Raw genomic sequence first — 26,411 nt, 5'->3', positions numbered from 1 at the left:
TATTAACGGCTAATTACTGATCTATGAATCATCACTCTCCCAAATGGTATTAATGTAACCGCTGGTTACAAACCTCTTCATACATAATTTATGAAAGCATCCTTGATTACTGTAATGCAGCAAAGACAATGAAGGGACAGGGCTTAAATCTTTTTTATACATTCTAACTGACTGGTGCAATTTCCACTTACATTTCTAGTAAAAACATGCATTTAAGTGTTTTCCTCTAACTAAAGCACGTCATTATTTAAAATTAATGAATAATGTACTGATTGTCTTAGTCCCTTCTTTTTAAATCGTTAAGGAGGAGAGTATTTCACCCGGCGGTGATTTATGCTCAGCTTTGCTGTGATCAGCAGCAGTTAGCTATTGTTTTAATTGAGTGCAGCATCTCTGCCTGTGCACCTTCATAATGAGCAGCTGTAGCTCCTGTCTGAGCCGCTTAATCAGCCACCGAGGCTCACCACCCTTCACTCGGTCGGTGCTCCAGCACCGCGGCCAGTTGGACAGCGACCATACAGCCTCCTCAGCATCACCGGGGCTCCGCCAATCAGAGCGCAGCTCGGGGCAGATTAACCCAAACAGCCCTAGTGCTGCTCTGTAGTAGAAGCCCCAGAAACAAGCATTTGATCCTCGTGGACTCAGTCCTGGCAGATAGAAAATTAACTGTTTAGTTAACCCGATCTGATATTAGAAGGGATTTATATATTTTTTTTAAATAATCAGAAAGAAAAAGGCGGATCGGGAGGAGGATGGATGCTTGCTCAATAATAGGAGAAAGCACGGACGCGATAGTAATGGTTGATTCTCCTGTAGATGAAAAGGAAATTCGGGAGGCTTGTAAAAGGTGGGTTGTTGTTTTTTCTTTCTTGTTTGTGGAAACGTCCAAAAGCTTACTGTGTAACTTGATCAGTAGCGAAAATGAATGGATGTTAAAAGCAGACATCAAGGTGTGTGTGTGTGTTTTTTACCCCCCTGGCTGCTGCTAGTTTCGCTGAATGGTGGGTTACTGAACCCAGCTGTTTCTGCTGTAGACAGTGGGAACAGTACACGACAGGATTCCTGCTGCTGCTGTTGTTGTTCTTGTGTTTCAACATTACTGCAACAACATATATGCTGCTGTCTTAGTTTTAAGAATTTATATTGAATCACTGCGTTTTCAGTGATAGCACACTCCATATAAGTGCTTTATGATACTCAGAGCTAGTACCCTGAGTGCCTACTTTAATTTACCACCATACAAAAGACCGTTTCAGCTGTGCACTCTGCTGTTCTGATGTAAACTCTGATTTATGAGGTCATTTTGATTTCAGGGCACGCTGCCAGTTTCCCATTTTTGTCCTAGGTGTCGGGAGTAGCTTGGTGACACCTTTTTGGATGTATTTTTGTATTCGTCCGCTGAATTATTGATAAGCTCCAGAATTTAGTTCCTTTGTTAGTGTGTTTGCCTGGGTTGGCCAGCTCTGTGGAAACCATTAAGATGAAAACTCAGGGTCAAACACTGATATCCCACACCCTGTGGTCAAGAGGCAGCCAGGCAGTGTCTCCTAGTATCTTTAATTATATTCCTGCATCAATTCTAAGCTGTAGTGAAACACTGGATGGACTGAGTTTCTTGTGATTACAGTGAAAATAAAGTATTTACACTCTGAAGTAGCTTCATTTTGTTTGTTTATTCACTCACGTCAGCGTCTAAATAGGTCAAACTAGTAGATGAACAAATGCTTTGCGATTAAGAGCTTCTGAGGACTTTGCGGGGTATTTATTATTTAGGTCATAACACAATTTTATTGTAACATGAAGACAAAACTCTGAGGTTTTCTTCTTCACTTGGCTCCACTAATAAACTCCATAATCCCTCTGCTTATGTTTACCAATTCAGCAGACTGCTCATCATCATTTGTTCTCCTTATTATGAGATGCAAATAAAACCTTGTGAGGTCAATTAAGCTCTGTTGACTTACTCTGTCGCCATGGTGACTAGGCAGGAAGTGCGGTTGCATCCAGTCTTGCGTGGAAAAACAAGCATGTGGTTGACTTTAAGGAGCTCATGCCCACTTTCCTGAGCTACAGCCAAAGGAATACGCAGCTATCCTGTTAGGTCTCTTTATTTTCTGTTGTTTTTATGTAATGTAATTTTGGGGGTAGAAAGTGAAATAAAACTAAATGAATGAATGATTTTAAGGACATGTGATAGAGGAGGAATGGAATATAAAACAAGAGTCTACAGCCACACTGTGTAATTAGTTTAGTTGTTGTTTTTTGTGAACACTGTCTTTATATTTCATGACAATCCATAGAATAACACAGAGCATTAGTGCAGGCAGGCTATAAGGTCAAGCACAGCCAAGAATCCCATTACAAGACGCTTTGCAACCCACTTTTTTCCTAGCTACTCCTTTTTTTTCATGAGTCTAAGTTAATCCCTATCATCTCTGTCATTGTCCATTGTCATTACAGCCTGCTCTGTTCTGCTTTGCTTTGTAGTCAGGCCTTGCTGCTGGGGAGGTCCCAGATTAGAACCATGATGCCCAATAAAAATAGAAATGGAAAGAAAAGAAAAAAAAAGTGGCTTAAGTGAATGTCATTGAAAAAAACTCAAAGGATCACGGAAGTCAGTAGGACTCATCTTCAGGGAACTAAACAAGCGGACATGTGAGCCTTTCCATAACTGTGTGGGCTAAAGTGGTGAATGCAATAAACCGACACAGCTATCCACAGAAGAATGCTTTTAACATGACCAAAGACAGACAGTTTTCACAAGCACTGCAAAATTAGAAAAATATAAAAACAACTACTGAATGCTGCCGTTAGCCACGAACCATCCCTCAGTCTTGTCTTGTGTGCCATCCTAAATAACCACCTACCCCAATGATGGTGACATGAAGTGAAAAAAGTCTCACTCTCTCGCTCATTCTCGATTCCTTCTCCTTCCTCCTACCTTCTGTTTTAATTGGCCCTTCTTCCTTCCAGTGGCTACAGCATGTTATCCAGAAATCCATTCCTTACCTCATTAGCTCAGCTGGGCTGCTCAATTCGCCGTTGAAAATCAGATGAAGTAAGGCAAGAAGTGCATTCAAGAAACTGAGTTGTCAGTCACTGTTTACAAGCTGAACTTTTGCACCTTCATTTGAAAAGAGCTGCTGCTTCTTTCACTGCTACCACTGTCAATCATATCCTCTCTCCTGTTAATATATTTCCATATTTTTATATTTTCATTGTCTTCCTCTTCTCCCCATCCGACGTCTCTCCTTAGTGAGATCCCGACAGTTTCTCTGTGCCCCCCTGACAGCTCTGCTGAGGCCCAGTTGAGTGTCATCCAGCCTGAAGGGGAGCTATGTGACAGCTGCAGCAGCCTTGGCAGACCCTCTTCTTCCTTTCAGCTCTATCACCAAGTATACCTTAGCATATATAGGGATGCATTAAATAAGGTGGTGGATTTGGAAGGCAGTGACATCAACAGTCATATTGTTATCTTCCTTCCTCCTTTAGGTTCCCCAGAGTCCCCAGCTTCTAAAATGTCCACACTGCAGTCACTGTGGGCCAATCAAATCAAATGCCTGCCACAGCTGTCATTCAAACACCAGCGTTCCTAATGATGAAGGAGGAATTGTTGTAAAAGTGGGACACAGCTGTGGTTCTGCCCATCAGTCATCCTGCCATGGACCGGTGAGATGTCACTGGCTGCACGGGTCAAATGAAGGCGGGACACAGAAACCAAAGCAGCAACATGTGGTGACAGTAAGGTGTGTTTTGGAAAATATACTTTGGCTTTTTTTTGGCTGTTTTACCTGAAAGTAGATAGTTCAAAAGTCATTGTCTGCATTTCAATTTTTTGTGTGTGTATTCAACAAACTGGAGAATTAAAGAGCTTCAGTGGTGCCGACAGTCGGATTTGATTACATTAAAGAAAAAAAAAAGAGAGACAAATCTGCTGTTTCGTTCCTTTTCGGTTTACTTGTGCTTGGCCATAGCTTCATACTTAATACATGTCTCAACTACCTTGTGGGAAGAGGTCAAAAGTCACATTTATTTATATGACACATTTAAAACAATAGAGTTGACCAAAGCACTGTACATTAAAAGCATATTGCCCCAAGAAAACTACACTGAAATCCAGAAAAAATTGAAAGCAATACATAACATTAAAGGACAATAAATAAAATAAGATAACAATAAAATGAAATCAAAATAAAAACAGACCATAAAATGCAATCCTTTAAGTGGATGTCACACTGCCAAGGAGAATAAATGTGTTTATAATAAAGATTTAAATGTGTACCGCCGGAGCTGTGTGGATATGAAGATAGGTAGATTATCCCATAGATGTGTTGCTGATTCTGCAAAAGCTCGATCACCTCTCTGTTTTAATCTGGTTTTAGGCTTGTGTAAGAGCTGCTGGTTAGATGAGGTCAGAGCTCTTATAGAAGAAAATGAATCAACAAATTTGCTTGTTTTTTCCCACATGTGCACAGAGTCATTATAATGATAATAATTATTTTTTTTGTTACTGATAACAGTTTTCTTTTGTGAACAGGGATGGGGGACTGTACTGTATCCTTAGAAAGTAAGTGTGAAAACCCTTTTTTTATCTTAAAAGCCCAAAAGTACTGCAGGTCTCTCTTAATTTCATCATGATGATTCTCTTTTCTTCAGCGACACAGCCTGATTCTTTTGCGGTATTTTATTTAACAGTTATTCCCAGGTGATAGTGGACTACCCGTTGGCGGTTCTGATTGGTTGTGCTGTGCTGTTGCTGGGATGCTCACTGGCTGCATTCTTGATTGGCCCACTGCCAGACTTCTCTGACCCATTACTGGTTAGTCTCAAATACATGTGCACACTCACAAATTTTAATATTCATTAAATGCATTCCCTAGCTCCAACTGTGACTTCATGATCTATGCCTTCCCCATTGCTAGTAGTTTCTTCCAGAGTGTACATCCTTTATGTCAAAATTTAGTCAGAGAAGGCCCCCATGGTTTGCTTTACAATTGGTTTAAAGTCCCCACTGGGCCATGAAAACAAGAACACTCAAGCCTGTACACACAAGCAATCTTCAAATTTTAATCCTAATTTTCTTGCTGCAGCACATGTATCTCTACTGTCAGGTTCTGTTAAATCAACAACACAAACATCCTTCACCACCTTAGGCTGAGTGTGGTTAATTACTGTTCTGCTAATGACTCATGATTTCAGCCATATCCTTTTAGTTCAGTCTAATCTCAGATTCAATGAGCCGCTCTGAATTAGATCACACTTGCTGTCATCTTAATTAAATACACCTTCTCACCTTTGAGATGCATGTTTACAGGATAAACACTGATTAAGAAATCATTCTCAAGTCTCAACAAGCGACTCACAACAATGAATCATGAACGGCAAAGCTAAAAATGATTTACATAAGAAAAGAAGTACGATTATGCCAATGATAAGAGTGCTGCTTTCTTTTTATAAACACCACTCAGTAAAAATATAAGCAAATACAGGCTGCGTATATACATGTTTATTAGACAGCATTTAATTTGCTTGATGCTGATTATATCAGTGGATGCATTGTGTTAAATGGTAACAGCATCTGTACTGCCTTTCACTGTGATGTCTGCTTGTGTTTGAAAGTGCTCTCTTTCTACAGGGCTTTCAGCCACGAGGAACATACATCGGAGTTCGCATGTCGAGCTTGTCCAAGCTGCAGGAGAACACTGGCCCTGGGAAAAAACTGTCTCTTTTACCACAGCAGCTCAGTAAAAGGTCAGCAGAAGGTTTTAGTGGAATGAAGCACAGACTGCACCACTGACAGACGCACAGATGTGCTGCTGTAGAAATGGATTTGAGCAACCTGAAGACTGATAACATATTATTATAATTACTTGCAGTAAAAGCTTTGGCAATAGTGACTGTATGCAGACACACTACACACAGTCATTACAAAAAGAATGCACACCCTCTTTCAAGTTCTGGTTTCTGTATTGGGAAATAATAAAACAATAATTAATTTGGGCCTTACTAAGTTGTGTTGGATCCTTAAGGTAGAGTACAACCTGAACAGTGTGTAACACAGGGCTAACACAGAGTGGTAGACAACCATTCACACTCTCACATCTACCTCTTATGGAAGTTTATGGAAGAGAAATCCAAGACAGAGGAAGACTGAATGTTGGACTTTAACTGAATCCTAACTTTGCAGTATTCCCACAGAGTTTATAAATAAGCAGCATGAATAATAATGGAAAAACAAACAGCTAGTGTCTATTGTGCTTATCCCAAGTGCTAAAAAAATATTGCAAATTAAAAAATGTTAAAATCAAAATGCTAAAAAGGGCATCTGTCTGGTTTTATATGTGTTAGATTTGGAGGAACTATCAGCAGAGAAAGTAGCAGTGGCCACGACACCTCCAAAGCTCGAATGAAAAGGATGCTGGCCAGGGACTCCACTCTAGACACCTTCCTCTGCGATTCTCCAGGTGAGAAAACCCTGATCAGTTTAAGCTTTTCAGTAAAATAAACTTTTATGTTTTTAAAACTTAAACGAATGAAATCTCGTTGTTTTCACACTGGAGATCTACAAGGGTTAAGAGTAATATGTATCTATGCTGGCCATGACAAACTAAACATTAGAAAATTAAAAGGAGATAACTATGCATATGTGAATGCAGCCGATTCATTTCAATTTAATCCACCTCTATAAACTGTATTTAAAAACTGTGAATGTTGGGAAAAACACTGGAGCTTAGTAAAGAGTCATTAGTGGTCTCTGCAAACTTAGAATGAAAGACATAAACAACATAAAAGTGACCACTTAAATACAAGTTCACAAAGAAAAGTTGCAGATCAAAGAAGTTTTTTGAGAGCTATTCTTTGGGAATGGTATTCCTGATTTTCTTCTTTAAGCTCTGCTTTGATATAGTTTTCTGTTAGATCAAAGACTTCTTTTTAAAATACGGAAAGCTCCCTAAATAGATTTATTAGCAATCCCAAGCCCTAGGTTTGCATTTTGTTGAAGTTGGCTAATTTCTATTCACATCCAACACTGACGCCAGGATAAAACACACAAAATATGTAGTTTGCTTGCTTTCATCCCTAAGGATTCATACCTCAGAGCCCTTGACAAGGGTCTGCAAACATTCTGAGCATTTCTGACCACCCCTGTGAACTGAGGAATCACGGCTGGTCATCTTGTTCCTGTATGGAGACTCCATCTGTCTCTCTCCACACAGGCGAGCGTTTTGCCCAGCTGGTGTTTCGATCAGAAAACTCAGCCAGTCTCTGGAGTCTGAAGGCGATCCACGCCATGTGTGAGATGGAACAATCCAGGGTTCGTCATGTTCTACTCACTCCTCTCTGTCAACTTTGCTGAAACATTTAGTCATCGTCTCCTCTCTCTCACTTTTTCAGTTTAATACAGTGGCTGTGTTCCACATTTTAATCCATCTCCTCCAATAAAAATCACTCTACATCATCTTGTGTGAAATTAGTTCTTTTTTTTTATGAAATAGCTTTAAATCTGGGCATGCATTCAAAAAAACCTTTGCCTCCTTTGAAACAGATTCGCTCCCAGGCCCAGTTCCAGGACCTGTGCCAGCAGCATGTGAGGGTGAAGGCTGAGGGAATGTCCAAGAGCGGCTGTTGTCCAAGCTGGTCTCTGGGGAATTACTTGGCAGTCCTTACTAATGCCTCCCGCTGCCTCAGCCTCACCTCACAGCAAGTACTGAAGCTTTCTTCTCATTTTCAAAATTATAAAACAAAACAAAATAAAACAGGCAAAGGGATATCAGCTCATCAGACCAGTCCTTTTTATTTTGTAAATTGTACTTTGTAGGTGGATGTCTTGTCACGTTCAAGAAGACATTTGAAAACCTGATCTTGTCCTCAGAGTTGTTTGGTAAAGTAACCCAAGCAGAAAGTTGACCATTACAAGCTTTTAACTGCACCTCCAGTCATAATGAGCAAAAATCAAATTAAACCACGTTCAGTTTAAATATACTGTGTGTGAAATCTCACCTTTAGATGTCAGTAGATTCCAATCAAGTGCATAATTGTAGCTACGGAGGCCACTGCAGGGCAAACAACTCTGGCTGCTGTTCGTCTGTAGTGAGTGTAGTTGGTCAGTCGACTGTTGTCCAACTGAGGACATCAGCTGGTAAAGCATTATTATGCAGATATCCCTGTGACGTGGCATTTAATTTTCTTTCAGAAATAAAATGTGCTTATTTTACAAAAGGTTAAAGGAGCATGGATATGTGTGAGCAATGCAAACTCAGTAAGCACTTAATTATACCTCAGTTCTGTTGTGTTATCTTGTGGTTTTATTTTCCATTGTCTTTCTCTCATACCAGGTTTCTGAGTCTCTGAACCTTCTGCGGAAATGTGCGCCATACTATCATGAAGGACATCTAGTTGAAGCCTGTGCCCAGAGACCCAAACATGGCAGCTGTTCCTCGGTTCCCTCCCGCTGCAAACAATCCCGCGTGGTGTTTCAAATCCTGCACTTTCTGGTTGACAAAGACTTTCTTGGACCGCAGACTGTTGAATACCAAATTCCCACACTGAAGTACAGTCTTCTTTTCCTACCTGTAGACAAAGGAGAACATATGATGGAGATATACATGAATAGCCTTGAAGGCAGGGATCTAACCTACAATAATACGACTATTACTGGCATAGACTTTGGCATTAAGCAGGCTCTGTTTGAGTATTACCTGACAAGAGATTCAGTTTACCCTTTCCTAGCTGTTGTATCACTTCTGTTCACTATGGCTCTATACCTCCACTCGCTCTTCATAGTAGCGCTATCTGTAATAGCAATCACCGGCTCCCTTCTAACATCCTATTTTTTCTACAAAGTAGCATTTCGTCTGACTTTCTTTCCTCTGGTCAACCTGTCAGCAGCTCTTATTCTCTTGGGAAGCTGCTCCAATCAGGTTTTCATCTTTACTGACTTTTGGAATCTGCAGCTATCCCAAAATCCTTCAGCTTCCCTGGAAAAGAGAGTAAACAGAGCTTTGCAGGAAGTAGGCTATTTGATTTTAGCATCAGGGCTGACCTCCAGTGCAGCTTTTTTCTCTGGTTATCTCAGCAGCATCACAGCAATCAGATGCTTCTCCATTTATCTCGGAACTGCCTCTGTAATCAGCTCCCTCTTGGCATTGGTGTGGCTGCCGTGTTCGTTCATTCTGCGTGAGCGCTACACAAAAATGTCTTCTGCATCTGCGGCAGCGCAAGGATGGAACCCCTGCTGCTCCAAAAGCACTGGTGGCTTTTGGGACACGAGTTCACGCAAGAGATGCCTCTTCAGCCTTGGGCAGAAGCTGAGAGAATTAAATCGTGGTCTCACTGACACCTCCAATTTATTATTTCTGAAAATCCTGCCCTGTGGAGTTGTAAAGTTTAGATACATTTGGGTTTGCTGGTTTGCAGTGCTCGCTGCTGGAGGCATGTACATGTCATGCATAGACCCGGGCATGAAGCTGCCAGCTCTTGAGAGCAGGGTCACCCAACTGTTCCGCTCCAGTCACCCATTTGAGCGATATGACGCAGAGTACCATCACATGTTCATGTTTGAGAGGCAGAGAAATGGAGAGGATAAGCCTGTTACGTTGATGCTTGTTTGGGGCATCAAACCGACTGACAACGGAGACCACTTTAACCCAAGAAGCAATGGCTCTTTAGTTCTTGACCCTGACTTTAACATGAGCCGACCTGCTGCTCAGGTTTGGTTGCGGGAGCTGTGTGGACGGGTTCAGAACCAAAGCTTTCACTCTCCTTCATCACCTGAAGATAAAGATGCAATGACAGATAATATCTGCCTCGTAGAGCAGCTAATACACTGGATATCTGTCAGGAGGTGCTCAGAGAGCGATGACGCCCTTCATTTCTGCTGTAATGACATCCCATTCCCCTACCCTCCCAGCGTTTTTGAGAACTGCCTAAGCATGATGCTGGCAGAGAGGTATGCCGAGGGCCATCTGGCACACAGCGGAGGGGTGTACTTCCAGCCAGATGGCAGGGTTGCTGCCCTCGTGCTGGCATTCAAAACTACATACTTCTACAGCTTCAACTTTAGCAGAACCAGTGTTTTTTACAGAGAAATCCTGACATGGTTTAACAGAGAGATATCAGGAGCACCACAAGGGCTGGAGAACGGCTGGTTCATCAGTCAGCTGTCTCTTTTTGACCTGCAGCAGTCTTTAAGCTCAGAGACTCTAGTAGTAGCTGGCTTTTCAGTAGCACTCACATGTGCTTTGCTTCTTTTAACCACATGGAATATTCCACTGAGCATATATGGAACAATAGCCGTAGGAGGCAGTGTGTTTGTCACTGTCGGCCTCCTTGTTCTTCTCGAATGGCAGCTGTGTGGCACAGAGGCTCTGTTTATATCATCTGCCGCAGGGCTGTCAGTCGATTTTATTGCCAACTATTGCATATCCTACAGCTTAGCTCCACATTCAGATAAAATTGGGAAAGTAGCACATGCCACTAAAAGGATGGGATGTCCTGTAGCAATAGTTTCTGGTGCTTTTTTCTTCATAGGGATCATCATGTTACCTGCCACGGCCTTGTTCTTCAGAAAGCTTGGGATTTTTCTGTTTTTGGTCAAATGTGTAGCGTGTGGATTTGCAACCTTCTTTTTCCAGTCCCTGTGCTGTTTTTGTGGACCCCAGAAAAACTGTGGAATGATCACGCTGCCGTGTTTTTCCGACCAAACGGACGGTATGCTTTCTTCTTGTTCTGATCCTGGCTCTTTGTCGACTTCTGCGGCTAACGGGGCATTTGGTAAATCTAGAGTGAGGAGGAGTTATGACAAAGAAGCAGGCGGTTATCTCTATCCCAACCATCGTCAGCACAGGCAGAAACAGACTGCAGGAAGTGGCTGCGGGAATCGAGGGCCCGAGCAGTACGAGCTGCAGCCATTGGCCTATCGCCTGAGTGACAGCTTTGAGAACAGCACCTGCACCAGTAAACTGTCAAACCGGCCCTCTGTGCTTTCTGATGAGATTGAGTACTGTGAGGGAGATGTGGCAAGGAATACCATGGATGGGGAGAGTGAGGAGACATGTAGCCATCAACAGAAAATCTGCCAACCACCACCAGCCGTCCAGACCTCATCTCCTTACAAAGAAAACACTCTATGCCCACCAGGCCTGGCTGAAGAAGATGTAGCTAAGGACAAGTTGCTGTGTAAAACCTGCAGGAGTCAGTCTGTCAGGGTGAAACACTGGAGCAATACATCATCCTCATCATCAAGCATGGAGGAGACCATCATCAGCCATACACTGGAGACTACTGACCAGTCATCACTCTGCAAGGATGAAAATACCTTAGGGGAGAGGTGCTGTCACCCTCATCGCTCACATAAAGGACGTCACCTCTCCCTGTCTCAGAGCTCCTGTGAGGGTCTGGAGGAGTCCTGCGAAACGTGCCTCAGTGACATCGAACCAGGATCTTCGAACACACAGCAGCAAGAAGGAGAGGCGGAGGTCCACTTACAGCCAGGACACCTTAATGGGAGGAGAGATGCACTTCGTCTCTCACTGAAAGAAATCGTTTATGAGACTTGTGGCAAGCGTCGCACCAGCCACAGCGAGGAAGTGGTGATTTTACCCAACAGTAAGCCAGACTTACCAGATGTTTGGATAAAGAGAGACAGACAGCGGGAAGATACTTGTTAAAGAAAGCTGGAGAAAATCTTGAAAACACTGTGGATCTGACTCTTAATTTATACATATAAAAAAATTAAAACCAAAACAACTGAACTTATACAATCACAGTTGATGAAAAAGGAGCATACATTGTTACATTTGTATATTACACAAAGGAAATACAAGCCAACTGCAAATGTAACACGACAGCATGTTTGTCCAGTCTTGTTTCATCGTTTGTTACAAATGAGGTCAGAGCATGAGCGTGTCTTCAGCTAAAGGTTAAAACTGAAAGCATGACAGCAAAAGATGAAGCTTTCTATCCAGCCACAGTTTTAAACAAATGCCACATTTGAACATTAACTGCAGCTCGTCATCGACACAGAAACTATCCGAGTGCTGCACCTGCTGCCTGCAGAACTTACTTTGTGCCTGGAACTTTTTAACTTCTGAACCTGGACGCTCTGCACAGACTGGGTTTCTCCAAGCTGGGATTGACCCCTATGAGCCATATGCACTCATAGATTTAAATGTGAGATATAAAGAGACAGAGCTGCGTGGGGTGTGCCTGCGCGCAAAGCCGCAAACAGTTTATGAGCATGACTCAATCATTATCACGTTAGAGAAGCAGACAACTGTCAGTGGGTTCTGCACTCTGTGGGGATAACATGTACAGTATGTCTTTTGTGATGATAATGTAGAGAATCACTAACCTACAGTTCGCAGTGTGTATCATGTGTGGTGTCTTGGCTTGCTTTTAATGTTTCACTTTCAAATTAACGGTCATGCTGTTTATTCTAGTGTCAGTGCCAAAACAATGTAATGTTCACTCGCCAAGGGGCAAAGTGGTGTCTAACAGACTTAACACTAAGGTTTATACACTTAAGGTGCATACTATTCAGGATCCACAGATGTCAGTAAGCCTTAGCAGAATTAGGAGGAGCTTGAATTTCTGTTTTAAATGCAGTAATTGTACCATCACAAGCAGCTGCATCAACAGTCAATTTCCCATACAGATCTGGCTGCAGTGTTAAGAGAAACTCCTGACAGGCGACCTTTATCCACACTGCAAAGCATTTAACAGTATTTATGACATGAACAGCATGTGTCAAATGTCTTTCAAACGGTTGTTTCAAAGCAGCTGAAATTTTGTGATGTGCAAAAAAAAAAAAAAAAGTGTCCTAAGAGTAAAATTTTATATGTTTATGGTCCTTTATATGTATAAAACAAAGAAGTATTGAAGGTGCAGTGGCTGTGATTCAGCGAGGACCTTAAGAAGAAAGATTTGCCATAAAATGTGCCTATGAGCGAGGTTATTTTCAAGACTTTTCATTGCAGAGGTGTTATCTTGACTGTATAATCAAACATCTTTAACCAGCCTTCACTTTGGGTCACTCAGCAGAATAACCTTGCCTTATAGACAAAGGTAATCAATCACAGGCTTTCTATAAACAAAAAGATAAAGATAAAGGACATTTTATTTTCCTGCAGACTGGCTTTCGATTTATTTCAAATGTTCGCTGTGGTACAAGACAGATTACAGACTTTGTGGATAATGTTAAATTAAAATAGACCTCAAGGTGAAATGAGAACCACTCCAATCTTAACTCATATTTGCTTTCAAAGCAGCAAAACATTTTTGTTTTTGGTTCTAAATCAAAAAAATTAAAAACCAAAATCTCCTTGAGGATTAATGATTGTCTGAAGATTAAATGTCAAAGCCGTCAGCAGCGTTCATCTGGTCTGTTCTAATCTGCCTCCACCCAGTCCTCTTTTGCCCAGTCAGGTAATTGTGTGGAATATTCGAAGTCAGGTCCTTTGTAGCGTAAAGCGTGAAGATACATGATGAGTTCCTTCTCTGTGGGGTCTGGCCGCACTAGTTTACATTCACTACATAGGTGGTCTGGGGGAGTTTTCTGACTAGAATCATTTGCCCCAGTTTCATTTCCATGTGATTTGACTGGTTGAGGGTTCTGACAGTCTTTAACGGTGTTGTTGTCATTTACTGCCTCGATGCAATCTAACTTCTTGTCACTGCCACAAGCATCTACCTGTACTGGACAACTTTCTCCGCTTTTGTCAGATTCAGCGGTTCCAGCTGATTTGTCCATTCTCTCAGAGGCTTTATTTTTGTCTGCCTTGTGTGTAATGCCAATGCAGTCATCTGCAATATCCAGCATGTTAAAATTTTCCTGAGAGCGATGTTCTTCTACCAGCGCCTGCAGAAGCTCTTCATCACTCTTCCCCACAAGTCCCCCCTTCCCTCTGTGAGGACCCCAGGCTGATGACCCATAGACGGGATCATTAAGGATGGGAAAACCCAGGTACTGAAGGTGGACCCTGATCTGGTGTGTCCGACCAGTAAGGGGTAAACAGCGGACCACACTTGTTTTTCCGTTAAAGCTAAGCCTCTGGAAGACGGTCCGGCACTCCTTTCCTTTTGGGTCAACACGACAGAGGCCGATTTTGAAAGAAACAACCAGGATGGGTTCTTCACAGATCACCTCATCCTGTGGAAACTCCCCCTCCACTCGGCAGACATACTCCTTTTCAAGCTGAAAGAGACAGAAGATGTAAGAAACCTGTGGAGACGTTTTGAAAACCGACTCGCACAAAAGTGCAAAACATGCTCAACATACCTGTCTGTCTCTCACCATCTGGTCCAGTTTCTTAGAGGTCTCAAGCGTCCTGGCAAACAGCAAGACTCCAGAGGTGAGCCTGTCCAGCCTGTGGACTGTATGCAGCTCAGAGATGCCAAACTCCTTCCCCAGAATGAAAATCACCGTGTTGTGGCGGAATCGGCCACAAGGGTGCACAGGGATGGAGGCAGGCTTATCGACCACAAGCACTTCGCCATCATCTACCAGAATCTCCAGTGGTCTGCCAACTACAGGGGGCTCGTGGCGGTGTACAGTGTTCCTCAAGTGATCATTATTCTGTGCATGGTGAGGGAAAATTTAAGTGTTTGCCCACCTCAAACAAGGCCATCCAATACAATCAAGTGAATTTTAGAAATCAGAGTATCAAGATTTGGATAGCTACCAATTTAATGACATGAAGGGTTGTTCTTTACAGCTACCACATGTCAAATATTTGATCCTTTCAATGCAAGCTACAATATTGAACAAAAGTAATCAGATTTTACTGACTGATCATTTGGCAACATGAATTTGGTGAATAATGTAGCCATGGCATAAAGTCAATACCTTGTATTAGTATCCCACAAATGGTAAATGGCCTGTATTTGTAGCGCTTTACTAGTCCCTAAGGACCCCAAAGCGCTTTACACGTTCAGTCATTCACCCATTCACACACACATTCACACACTGGTGATGGCAGCTACATTGTAGCCACAGCTGTCCTGGGGCGCACTGACAGGGGCAACTGTCAGTGCTAACTAGATCCCGTTTACCTCCCCTATATAGGTTATACTATGGACTTATGAGACTTACCCTGAGCACCACAGATAGATCCTCCACAGGTGTCTCGTTGAGGCGGATGCGACCCTCTTTAGCGGCCTTCTGATAATACTCAATGGACTCAGCTCTGAACTCATTCTTAAACACATCCAAAAGGCTCGTTCCAATCCACCGACCTTTGCAGTAGGTCTTAAAGTCAAAGTAATACGGATAGACTTTACGAAGCCCAGCCTCGAAGTAGTATGACGTCTCGTTGAAATGCTCTTGGCTAAAGCTCACACCTGGGTTGCGTTTCTGCGGTGGGGGGATATATCTCTCCCCCGGACGGAGCTTCTTCCCACCGGCTCCTCTCCGTCTCTTACCTCTGCCGCTTGTCTCTTTGTCGTCCGTGTCGTCGTTTTTGCGTTTGCCAGTTTCTGACGCCTCTACCGCTGTAGTTTGCTCCAAGGGCACCGGCGTGTTTACATTTCCCGGTGTTCCCGACTCAATACCCGCCCGCTCCATAGCCCAGCTGCTCTTTCTACACTGTGGAGAATTAAGAAAACTCAGAAACCGATTCGCTTTCTCGCAGGCAGAAACAAAATAAACTCCGCGACAATGAACGTCACACTGACTCAGAAAGAAAGATAATAAGCTTCCAAACGGCACCCTCACGTGCATCGCTCGTTAGCTAGAGGTCCTTCTCGCCACACGCGCGCGCCGTGATGACGTTTGTAGTCCAATCGGCGCTCCCTGAAGTTTAAACCAAACTATCAAACCCAATCCTGCATCCCATTTTGCACTTAACCATTAAAAGTAGACAGTTTGTTGTTATTTATGTGTTTTAATGTATTATTTTTGTCATGAAATGTATTTTTGTTATAAATTAAGTTCTATTCACACGAAATATAAATGACAGTGTGTTTGTGTTTGTTCATGATCATGTTTCTATGCTCTAGTCCTTGTAGCTTCTCACGATACCAATTCCCTTAATACTTCTTTGTGCCACAAAGTGATTTTTGATGCGTTTCATAATGTTTGCCTATATTTAATAGACTGTAATTAAATAGATTTATGAAGTTATATATAAAATAAAGAAATTACCTGTTTTGCAAGTGTCTTTAAAACTCTGTGTTACTGCACCTACATTATAGTGATATGAGTTCGTTTTTACCCTTCAAATGGTTTTCTTGGCTCAATTAATGTATAATTCATGACAGATTATAGGCCTAAAAGACATTTAAAATGGTTTAAATACAGGAAATCACTTTATGGCACAGCATCTCAAAAAAGGCTTGTTTACCCCAGTTATGTGTTTATTTTCAGTCTTTTTGGAATAACAGCAGTCACTAAAATATTCATTTACTTGGTTTTATTATTAAATCCAATATTTACATATGATTACGTTACTTATATGATTCCAAAAATGTATCAGATTATTATGTTTTGGCACAACTTCCTAACCCTGCTCTATATTTACAGTGTCACATGTGATTTATTCTGCACACACATATTGTTAAATGAGTAAGAAGCATTCTTCCCACAAAAATATATTACTTTGTCAATTTGCTAAACGTTTATTAAAATTCCCAGGTTTGAACTTTTGCAAGTATTACTGCATATGTATCCAAATAATTCCCCCCCCACACACACAATTTTACCATCCATCTGAAATCAGCACAAGCATTCACATATCTTAGAGCTTTTCATGCTGTAATCTCAACAAACCCATTATTACACTTCACAAACTTCCCCAGAAATAATACTGTGTACAGCCCTTTCTCCCCCCCCCCACTGTGATCTACTGTACTTGCATCACTCCAAATGAATCACAGGATTCTGGGAAGAGGCTAATCAGTAGACCGCTGAAGACTTATTTAGTCACTCATTGTTTTATCGCCCTTGGAAGACAATCTGGCCAGGCAAACAGAGCAATATCCTCCTTTCATGTTGCTAGGTGACAACCTAGCAGAGCAGGTGGTCCTTAAGACAGAAGCTCAGTTGAACTATAAGAGGTGTTACAGGGCCCCGGAGACGCAGCACCAACGCCACCTCCTGCAAGGGCAACCACACTGCAGTCAGAGCTCACCTCTGGGGAGAGAAGGAAGGATAGCAGGCACAGGTGACTTCCTCATTTTTTGTGTAAGAGTTCAAGGGGTTTAAGGCTTTTTTCTTTTCTTACCCAGGCCACTGGTGCCTCTTGTCAGTCAAGGGGACATAAACCACTCCCATCAAAGCTTTCTTGAGGAAGCTCCCATCACTCTGCCGATCATACTGCTCTAGCACCTGACTGCCACCATCAGGGCCCACTGGGAGAACCAACCGCCCACCTGGTTTCAGCTGCTCCAAGAGCTTCCATAAGGAAAGACAGGATTTTTAAAAAGGGTTTCATACTTTTTCACTTTATTCATGGCATTAATTCAGCGCAGTCTGTCTTTAGAATGCATTTCAAGTACCTTCGAAGCTTAACATACTTGATAAAGTTATTTTAGAGACAACTGATTGGGTTATAATGACTTTAATATAGCTGTAGATACACCACAGCCTTCTGTGCCTTGTTTGCAGGCTTCAGTTATAGCTGAATGAGTGCCTTATGCCTATTTTTATTGCATTTTATTCTGACAAGAGCCTGTGTCCTTACAGCCTTAGGAACAGTGGCTGCTGCTGCACCAACATGAATGGCATCATACGGCGCTCCATCTGGGTAGCCGAGTCTTCCATCTCCCACTGTGGGCATACCCAGATATGAATTGTATTTTTTTTGCAGCCATGTGCTTTAAATCTCAATAGATAAAAGTGGCATGACTTTAAGTTTGACATCTCCTGACTCACCAACTAGTTTGATGCGTCCAGAGGACAGCAGCTCCGGGTCGTCAGCTTGAACATTTTTGATTGACATCTGAACCAGTTCGTCGATGTGTTCAATGCCAACCACTCTACCCGTGGGCCCTGTCTGCATATGATGGTAAAAAGCAGCTGTTTAACCTCTGTTACATGATACATGGGTGAAACCATCTAGCTAGTGGTAAGATTTAGAAAGAAACTTCTCAAATTTTTAACAGAATTCACCATTCTTGCAAAGCAGGCGGTGAGATATCCACTTCCTGAGCCTACATCCAGTGCCGACGCTCCTTCAGTTAGTTTGTCACTTAGTAGCTCCAAAGCATGAGCATGCTGTCGAGTAAAGCCAGCAGGAAAACTTCTGTTAAGTTTTGTTTAACCATTTAGTCCTCCCAGCACTGTTCAGTGTTTGTTACTCACCATGTGTGGTGCACTGATGGTTGCCCTGTAGCCTGTAATTACAACGTTTAATAACAAAGTTGTAGCAGATCTTTCTCTATAAAACAGCTATTATTTAACAATGCAATGTGATGAAAAAACCCAGGCTCTTGTTATTGCATTGACAGTAACATGCATTTATGTGTTTAGAAAGTGCTTCTGAAATAAATACCTATGGATTGGGGAGAGTCTGCATATGGATAGTCTCTCGAGTAGAGTCCTCTGTCAGTAGCCAGCATGGCATTGAACACTCTGTCACTCTGGATCACGCCATGGTCTGGCAGAAAAAGAAGAAAAAAAGAGGTATTGATACTGAGTTGAATGAATGGAGATGATGATTCCAAACCAACCTGTGCAACATGTAACTACAGTCCCAACCCTCGTTTAGAAAGGTCACAAACAACAACAAAGATATCAAAGCTCAAACCCTTTACCCCTTAGCCTGCTGATAAGCTCTGGATTTGTTTTGCCGCTGGACATCCACGCCATTGTCCGGGACAGCAGCACACCCATGGGGACTGCCACTACTGCCAGGCGCAGCGCCGCTCGCATCTCCTACACCGAATCTCTCTGCAGGGACGCGACGATCAGCGCTTGTAACCCTGAGTACACGACACACAGATTACTGTAAAATGCATTCAACGGCCTGGCTGTATTCTCCGTGTGGTAATCGAGAGGGCAGTTTAGGTCATTTGTAAGATGTCCAAATGTGGCAGTGCAAATTCACTAATTACAGTAAACTTGACAGACAGACAGCGAGCGGTACAGCAGCACATGTAACGGCTATAACAGCAAGTTTACGTTACACTATAAGCGGATACTATCATTATACCGTTGCAAATGATTATTGCACTTTTTAAAATAGTAAATACCCCCATATAAACAAATTCCGTAGAGGTCGGTAGCCCTTGTTTACCTCGGTAGCTCAGCCGCGGTCACTTCCAGCTGAGACACATTTCCTAATCCCCTCCTCAGCAAACCACAGCCCAATGAGAAACTAACCTTTTATATGTGAAGCCCAAACTAACCAATCAGCTCTCAAAATTGCTTGACGGGCGGATACAGCGTCTAATCAAATATATCTAAAAGAGGAAGTGGGCTGTCGGTCGTTTAAGGTTGTAGATCATGGATATGTTTAGCTAGCAACGCTAAACTTTAATCATTAAAATAATATATCTGCGTTATTAATTTCTAGCCTTTTGAGGTTTTTCCCACACAGGTAAGTTATGTTTCTATTCTTTATGGTAACAAACTGCTCGAAAAACGTTTAAATGCACAGTAATTATCCATGTAGTTGGTCAGCAACCAGCTTAGCCGTAAATGTAAACCTTACCATCAGCTTTCTGATTTGTCTTAATTGTATGTACCTTCCAAACATCTGACGCAAGTGTCACTGAAAGAAAAGGGTCTTAGTCCAAAAACAGAGTAACACTGTGTGTGTGTTTTAAACCGTGATGTCGACATCTCTTTTACCCACTGGCTGCACCAGAATGATAGACGACTTCGAGAAACAGGAGGTTCGGTCCAGCGGGGAGCTTTGGTCCGAGATCTGCTCCAGCCTGCCGGAGGTGCAGACTGAGGCGACCCCGGAGAGCAGCACAGACTTCAAAGACTCATTTCACCCGCCTGTGCAGGTTAATGGACAAGCAAATGGGACAGATACCAGTCCATCTAGTGCCAAATGGGAACCCATGGAGGATTCTGAGATTTACATAGCCACTCTAGGTATTTCCTTTTTTTAAAAGCTTTTCAAGACTACAGACTTCCTGTCTCCTCGCTGTCTGTCAGCAAGAGGCATGGAAATGATAAGATGCTAAATTCCCGCAAAATGAAACCAGATAGTTTTCTTCAGCATAGCTGGCTTGAATTGCCTATTTATTCTCCATGTTTTTGTAGTGGCTGACACATTTGCCTAACAAGTGACTGATCCCTGGTTTGATCCCAGAAGGAGACACAGATCCCTCTGGGGTTGGGCCAGGAAGGGCATCCGGTGTAAAAACTGCTGATCAAATATCCTGTGGCGACCTTTTGTGAATAAGGGCGTTCCAAAAATATGGCATGTGTCATCTGTCAATTATTTTATTACACCCTTCCACTGTTTAATGTTCTGCCCCATACCATGGTGCTACGTATAACACATAAAAGACAATCAATACAGGACTACATAAAGTGCAAGTGTGCAAAAACTGCAAAAAACTAAACAAAGACAGTGCAACACCAGACAGAACAGAACGATACAGGCACAAGACGGTGCAGACACAACAATGCAATAGAAAAGCGCAACAATGACAGCGAGGTGTGTGTGGTAGTGTGTCAGTCAGTGTTCAGGAGTCTGACGTCTGGGTGGATGGAACTGTTTCACTCTTCCAGTGAGGGCCTGTTACCTCTTGCCAAATGCAGCAGGGTGAAGAGTGTGTGTGAGGGGTGTATGGGGTCCTCCACAATACTAGTGGTGTCTGTGATGAAGGGAGGAGAGGCTCCAATGGTCTTCTCAGCTGTTCTCACTATCTGTTGTAGTGTATTGCGCTCCGATACGGTGCAGTTACCATACCAGACAGTGATGCAGCTGCTCAGGACGCTCTCGATAGTCCCTCTGTGTACCTTAAAGCGATAGAAATAAAACTTCATGGGGGGGAAAAAAAAAAAAACTGAACCAGAAACAAAAATTTAAAAAATGACAACCAATAAAAATACAAAACTATAACGTTGTTACAAAACACTTGACAGTATGTACTCACACATGATTAAAAAAGACAAGATTGCTGCAGAAGGTGTTTTTTCCTAATCAAAGAAAGATCAGCACTTATTTATTTCTCATGAGTTAAATGTTTTATTTGTTCAGTAGGTGTTTTTAATTTTCATCTTAAATAAATTCATTACATCCGTTACAACCTAACCAGTCCTTTAACCTCTAAATGGTTATTTTGCATATCTGCGATCTTTGCTGGCCTTTTATGACACATTGTATCAAAACTCACACTCTTCTTTGATTCTTAATTCAAAATCTGTCGGAACTTTGATCAAAGCTATAAAACTGACATTTTTTGGCTACATTTTGCTCCAGAAAACCGCCTGAAGAAGATAAAGGGCCAGTCCAGTGATGTGACCTCCAGGGACATGCTGCACTCCTTGTCTCAAGCCAAGAAGGAATGCTGGGATAGGTTCCTACACGATACCCAGACCTCAGAGCTCTTCCAAGGGGGCGACATGGATGAGAGGTAGGACATGGACATGATGTGAAAAATCATCCTGTTGGAGGAGGATTTTTATTTTTATTTTTAAATAGTCATTGCATCTTTAGATGTGATTGTATTATTTTTGCATTTCTTTCCTATGTCTTTCTAACTTAACATATTACAGCAATAACTCATCATCTCACTGTTTCCACTTTTCCTTAAATTCAAGAGACTTATGTGGCATTTACTCATCCCAATACAAAATTACTTTAATCTTTATCTTTCAAAGTGTCGAGTAGTTATCTGGAGATGGCCTGCTTCTTATTGTAACCTCTTAAGCCCCAAGCCTAACTGATCTCCTGCCCTTTGCCCCCGCATCAGGGAGCGTTGGGGCTTAAGAGGTTAACACCCTAAACTATTCGTGCCCTTCATCCCTTTGCAGTGCTCTCGAACACTTCAAGAGGTGGTTGATTCCAGAGAAGGTGGCCATCAGTGCAGAAGAGCTGGAATATCTCCTGAGGCCCTCTCAGAATAAGGAATCAGCAGAGTCGGACCAAATGCAAAACGGAGAGGACGCAGAGATGCAGAAACCGGATGAAGATGACGCTCACCAGCCAGAGAAATGAGTGAATTAAAATGGTAACATGGAAAGAAGAACTTACTTCCTATATAGTCGGTAAACGTGACTTCCTGCTCTCATATTGTGTCATTGCAGTGTTTTGGCTATAGCCTTTGTTATCAGTGATTATAGCCTCTCATCACTGTCTGTATCCCCAGCAACTGAGTGTTAAACACTTATTAACTCACATGCATTTTGTCCTCTCTATTCAATGACACTGCACCTTGAGAACACCTAATAAAGAACGTGAAATGATACCTTTTTGTCCTCTAGCTGTAATCCGTGTCTCCTACTATGTTTACGAGAATGGCTCTTAACTACATATACAGATATTCATTGAGGACCATATGTAGCGTCACATGAGAAGTGATGTTAACAATGCATTAATTTGTCAAAATGTTATTTTTCTGTCATTAAAAGGCTGACATCATAAATTAGAATGGCTGTGATTCAGTCCAGAAAAATATTGTAACATACTGTGTAACATTTTATTAATTTCATGTAGAAGTTTTTAACGATGTTTCAATAAAATATTTAAAAAAATGGTATTGTGTTCATTTGTCTGCTTGTAACTCCAAGGACAGTGTTGTTGAATTGCTTTAGATTTTGGGAGTGACAACGTTGGGTCTGGTACAATATGGCGTGTCATCAAGGGGGTATTTTAGGGCTTAGACGTGCAATATGGTGACAAATTAAGTGCACTCTCTTTCAGTTCAGAGATTTTAAACCAGGACATAAAAAAATCATCTGATCCTAACCAAGTTAAATCATTTAAATGAGCAACAGCACACAACATATGAGACTTTTTAATTACTTTTTAAACCAAGCTATGTCAAAATGTGTGTGTGTGTGAAGTACACCACATTATTCAGTAGCTTGCAGAATCATCTTTAGTGGTACAAAAATAATTTTTTTTTTGAATTACTTTATCATTCTCTCCAGGACACGAGAGACTGATAAAGTGTTGCTTCAGTGAGATTTGCAGGCATTCTTTATGTGCAGCTCTCTTAAGGTTCAATCAGGTTGAGGTCTGGACTTTGATGTAAAGTTGCTGCTGTACTAGGGATCATTGTCCTGTTGGTTGACCCATATTCTTAAGCTCTCAGATAGCTTCACATTACTCTAGAATACTTTTTACAAAGGAGTTTATGGTGACTCTGTGACAGCAAGGTGCTCTTGTCCTGTGGCTGTAAAGCAAGCCAAAATGATCACCCTGTTAAGAACTTTAAATTTTAACATGCCAACTGAGGCCTGTAGAGTTTGAGATGCATCCCTGTTTTGTTTTCGTTTTTTTGCAGTTTCTCTGAACATTACATGGTCTGACCATGGTCTGAATTGGCTGGGACATCCACTCCTGGGAAGACTGGTAACTCCCTTAACTGTCTTCCACTTCTGAACAGTCCTTCTTGTTGTAGAATGATGGACTTCAAACTGTTTGGAAATGGCCTGAAAACTCTTCCCAGATTGATAGGGAGCAACAATTGCTTCCTGAAGATCAATGCTGTTGTCTTTTCTTATTGGCTTTGTGATAAAACCCAAATGCTCACACTTACTGAAGATCAAATAATCAAGTGCATTTGATTAGCAGTACACGGCAACTATTTGGCCTCTTAATACCTATGGAAGGCAGCAAAGAACCGAGTTTGATTCATTCACCATTTTACAAGCCAGCGACTTTAGCAGTCACAGCGAGTCCACAGCCTGTTTTACAAAGTCCCTCGTGGCTCTGAATGACATAAAGCAAAGACCACCAGACATGATAAAATGCTCCGCTTGGTTTGGAATAATAATTTGTGTCTGAAATGGTGCACAGTGAACATGTTTTGAAACACACATATCCTAAAAAAAATGGATGAAAATGTAAATATCTTCATTTCAAAATTTCAGGGTAGCTGAAATCAAAGCAGCACAGAGAGAAAGTTGGCCTCCTTCAGCAAATTCTAGCGTTAAATTTTGAACATGCATCATTCTCCACAATGAAGGTCACACATTTGAATCAAGTAGGAGCAAGAAAAACACATTTTCGAGAGAAGAGCTCTTTAACTCTTGAAAGGAAATGACTCATGATATCACACTGGTATCTCTGCTTGAACTCGAAGACTGCAAGTTGTGAAAGGACAAGTGGAAGCTGTGGGCTTTAATTAGGCAGGGCTGCTCAAATTACAAGTTGTTAAGGCTTTTTGTGCGTGGAAGCTAGGAACTCGAAGGCAGTATTGGTCAGTATTGGCTGTTGTTTTTATTTCATTTGTCAATTCTGTGAGACTATTTCATTGTCCTCATTGAAAGCTATTCATTGGATGGTTATATTGTATATATTCAGTTTATATGTAGAAAATTCTAGTGATTCCTCTCGGAGCTACAAATGAATCCCTACAAAATAACCAAAGTTACAACAACTCTTTAAAGTGGTACAGCTCGAAAAAGGGCATTATAAACTTCTTAAAGGTAATATGTATTAAAGCGTACAGACGATTTATTGATTGGCATCCAAGTGTAATTCTGAATTAAATAAACTGAATCAAATTGTGTTCATTTGAGTAACAGCAGCCATGGCATCATTATTTAATAGGACTTAATTCAATTGGGGGGGTCCTTGACATGAAAACCTTTGGATGTCCCTTGAATTAGATTACTCTTGGATCTAAACGGCTGAGAGAGTGAGATCAGAAAAAGCATCTCAACAAAACAGTCTTTGTCCTCATTTCTCATTCAAGTGGAGAACATATTCTGACAGTTACCTTGATTTAATAAAGTAGACTTTATTTAGCTTTTTCTAGAACATCCTTACCATTATTAATAATACTTAGGGACCAGCTGTAGCGGTCTCACAGAGACATGGTTTGTGGTAATAGGTTGGACTGGGATAATAGACACTATGAAGCTCTGAGTGGGAAGAAACTAAAATCTGGCTCGGGCTCAGCAGTAATTAAAATGACATTTTCATCACTGGAGTATGCTAATAATGAAATCTACTTTGATGTCCACATAGAAAGAGAGTTTCAGAAAGCCATTTAGCCCCAAAGATCAGTCCGTTAAAAATAAAAATAGCTAAAAAATAGCTAACCCAAAAAAAACTTGATCTTTCATGTCTTTGTTTATTAATTATTATATATTATATATTATGTTCCAAAAATATCTGTCACAACTTTCAATGAAATGCTTCAAATGAGAGCCCATGGATTGATTCCCTTGCACAGAAAGTACAAAAATGAATACTTTATAATTTAATTTTTAATTTACATTGCTCTCATTTTATCTGCTGCAGCTTCTCAGTTGGATGCCTCCCACTCTACCTCTGCATATAGCAGAGGCTCTCTCAACTATAAACCCATTCCTAGTCGCATATAACTTACATATCCAAATCTGCAGACCCTCAGTACAATCTGCATTGGGATCTATGGTCACAGTCCCAACACTGAGACAGCTGAAGTAAATTCCTCCCAGCAAGGTCCCTTGTTAATGAACTAAATCCCAGTAGCAGCAGCTACATCTTAGTGGAGCTCCTATAAACAGGATGTGGTGAAGAAAGAAAATCTCTGAAGGAAAAAAAGCATCTCTTTGTTAATATCAACACAAGCAAGTTTGTCATTTTGGGGGGATATATCTTCAGTGCAACTTTCTCTGAGGTGGACTAGCTTATGATTTGGTAAGTTCCACAGTAAAGCGTGGATATGTGGGAACTGAACATCATCACCATACTGTAATGATCGTATTTTAGCTATAAATGATTGTATGTTTCCGATCTTTTCCTAGATTAGTGGACAGATCTTGATGAAATGTTGCACAAGAAACTGTGCCAATATCTTCAATATTTACAGAATAAAATATTAATTGTATAAATTTGTACATTTGACAGTCACTCAAGCGCTGAAAGGGACGTCAGATTAAATTGTAGCAAATATGTATATTTATCCATGTATGTATGTTTCCCGTGTCCCGCTGGGGAGCAGTGGTTTGCTTGTGTATTTAATGTATTCAATGTCAGAGTGTGGCCTTCAGTAGCATTCTGTACAGACCTAATGACAGCAGGAACTACTGCACATTTAATCCAGTGCAAACTAGATGAACTGTTTAAAAAAAAGTATTTCCAAATACAACTGGTGATGACTGGTGTGACGAAACCACCATAACCCACCACCATCCTTTCAACCAACACATTTCCAAAATTACCTAAAATATCAAATCTGAACAGACTTCTGGCTGCTCAGTATTTAATACATGAATTATTACATTTGCACTTAGTTTGTTTGATGGGTGCATTTTTCTTCTGCAGCCCTCAGCTGAATGCTGTCTCCCTAAA

The 26,411-nt window shown here is 41.5% G+C and overlaps 4 protein-coding genes across 6 annotated transcripts; 2 read left to right on the top strand and 2 right to left on the bottom strand.

Moving 5' to 3' along the window:
* The first annotated feature begins 441 nt into the window (after window positions 1-441).
* Window positions 442-11,705, top strand: disp2 (dispatched RND transporter family member 2). The gene is made up of 10 exons (XM_080871445.1): window positions 442-847; window positions 3,257-3,395; window positions 3,493-3,746; window positions 4,538-4,567; window positions 4,696-4,819; window positions 5,636-5,751; window positions 6,349-6,464; window positions 7,218-7,315; window positions 7,547-7,705; window positions 8,337-11,705. The coding sequence occupies exons 1-10, from the start codon at window positions 753-755 to the stop codon at window positions 11,667-11,669; spliced, it is 4,464 nt and encodes a 1,487-aa protein (XP_080727571.1). The 5' UTR covers window positions 442-752; the 3' UTR covers window positions 11,670-11,705.
* A 1,406-nt stretch (window positions 11,706-13,111) lies between these two features.
* rpusd2 (RNA pseudouridine synthase domain containing 2) lies at window positions 13,112-15,774 on the bottom strand. Its single transcript, XM_080871447.1, has 3 exons — window positions 15,092-15,774; window positions 14,279-14,575; window positions 13,112-14,194 (listed from the first exon to the last, which is right to left on the bottom strand). Exons 1-3 carry the CDS (start codon window positions 15,716-15,718, stop codon window positions 13,388-13,390), a joined length of 1,731 nt encoding a protein of 576 aa, XP_080727573.1. The 5' UTR covers window positions 15,719-15,774; the 3' UTR covers window positions 13,112-13,387.
* A 571-nt stretch (window positions 15,775-16,345) lies between these two features.
* Window positions 16,346-19,310, bottom strand: pcmtl (l-isoaspartyl protein carboxyl methyltransferase, like). 3 transcript variants are annotated; one of them, XM_080871248.1, is made up of 9 exons: window positions 19,233-19,310; window positions 18,751-18,918; window positions 18,489-18,593; window positions 18,299-18,330; window positions 18,107-18,211; window positions 17,870-17,990; window positions 17,679-17,764; window positions 17,220-17,389; window positions 16,346-17,092 (listed from the first exon to the last, which is right to left on the bottom strand). In XM_080871248.1, the coding sequence occupies exons 2-9, from the start codon at window positions 18,866-18,868 to the stop codon at window positions 17,056-17,058; spliced, it is 774 nt and encodes a 257-aa protein (XP_080727374.1). In that variant the 5' UTR covers window positions 18,869-18,918; window positions 19,233-19,310; the 3' UTR covers window positions 16,346-17,055. The 3 variants fall into 3 exon arrangements, with proteins under 3 accessions (XP_080727374.1, XP_080727375.1, XP_080727376.1); XM_080871249.1 differs by having other exon boundaries at window positions 19,189-19,272; XM_080871250.1 differs by having other exon boundaries at window positions 16,347-17,128; window positions 19,233-19,308.
* Window positions 19,311-19,404: 94 nt separating this feature from the next.
* On the top strand, window positions 19,405-22,647 carry ccdc32 (coiled-coil domain containing 32). Its single transcript, XM_080871251.1, has 4 exons — window positions 19,405-19,535; window positions 19,806-20,041; window positions 21,381-21,534; window positions 21,935-22,647. The coding sequence occupies exons 2-4, from the start codon at window positions 19,807-19,809 to the stop codon at window positions 22,116-22,118; spliced, it is 573 nt and encodes a 190-aa protein (XP_080727377.1). The 5' UTR covers window positions 19,405-19,535; window position 19,806; the 3' UTR covers window positions 22,119-22,647.
* Window positions 22,648-26,411: the final 3,764 nt, after the last annotated feature.

The sequence above is a fragment of the Rhamphochromis sp. 'chilingali' genome, assembly GCF_963969265.1.
Source record: "Rhamphochromis sp. 'chilingali' genome assembly, chromosome: 21".
Classification (NCBI taxonomy): Eukaryota; Metazoa; Chordata; class Actinopteri; order Cichliformes; family Cichlidae; genus Rhamphochromis; species Rhamphochromis sp. 'chilingali'.
Note: the sequence above shows the minus strand (reverse complement) of the source record. Positions and strands in the feature narration are given on the sequence as shown.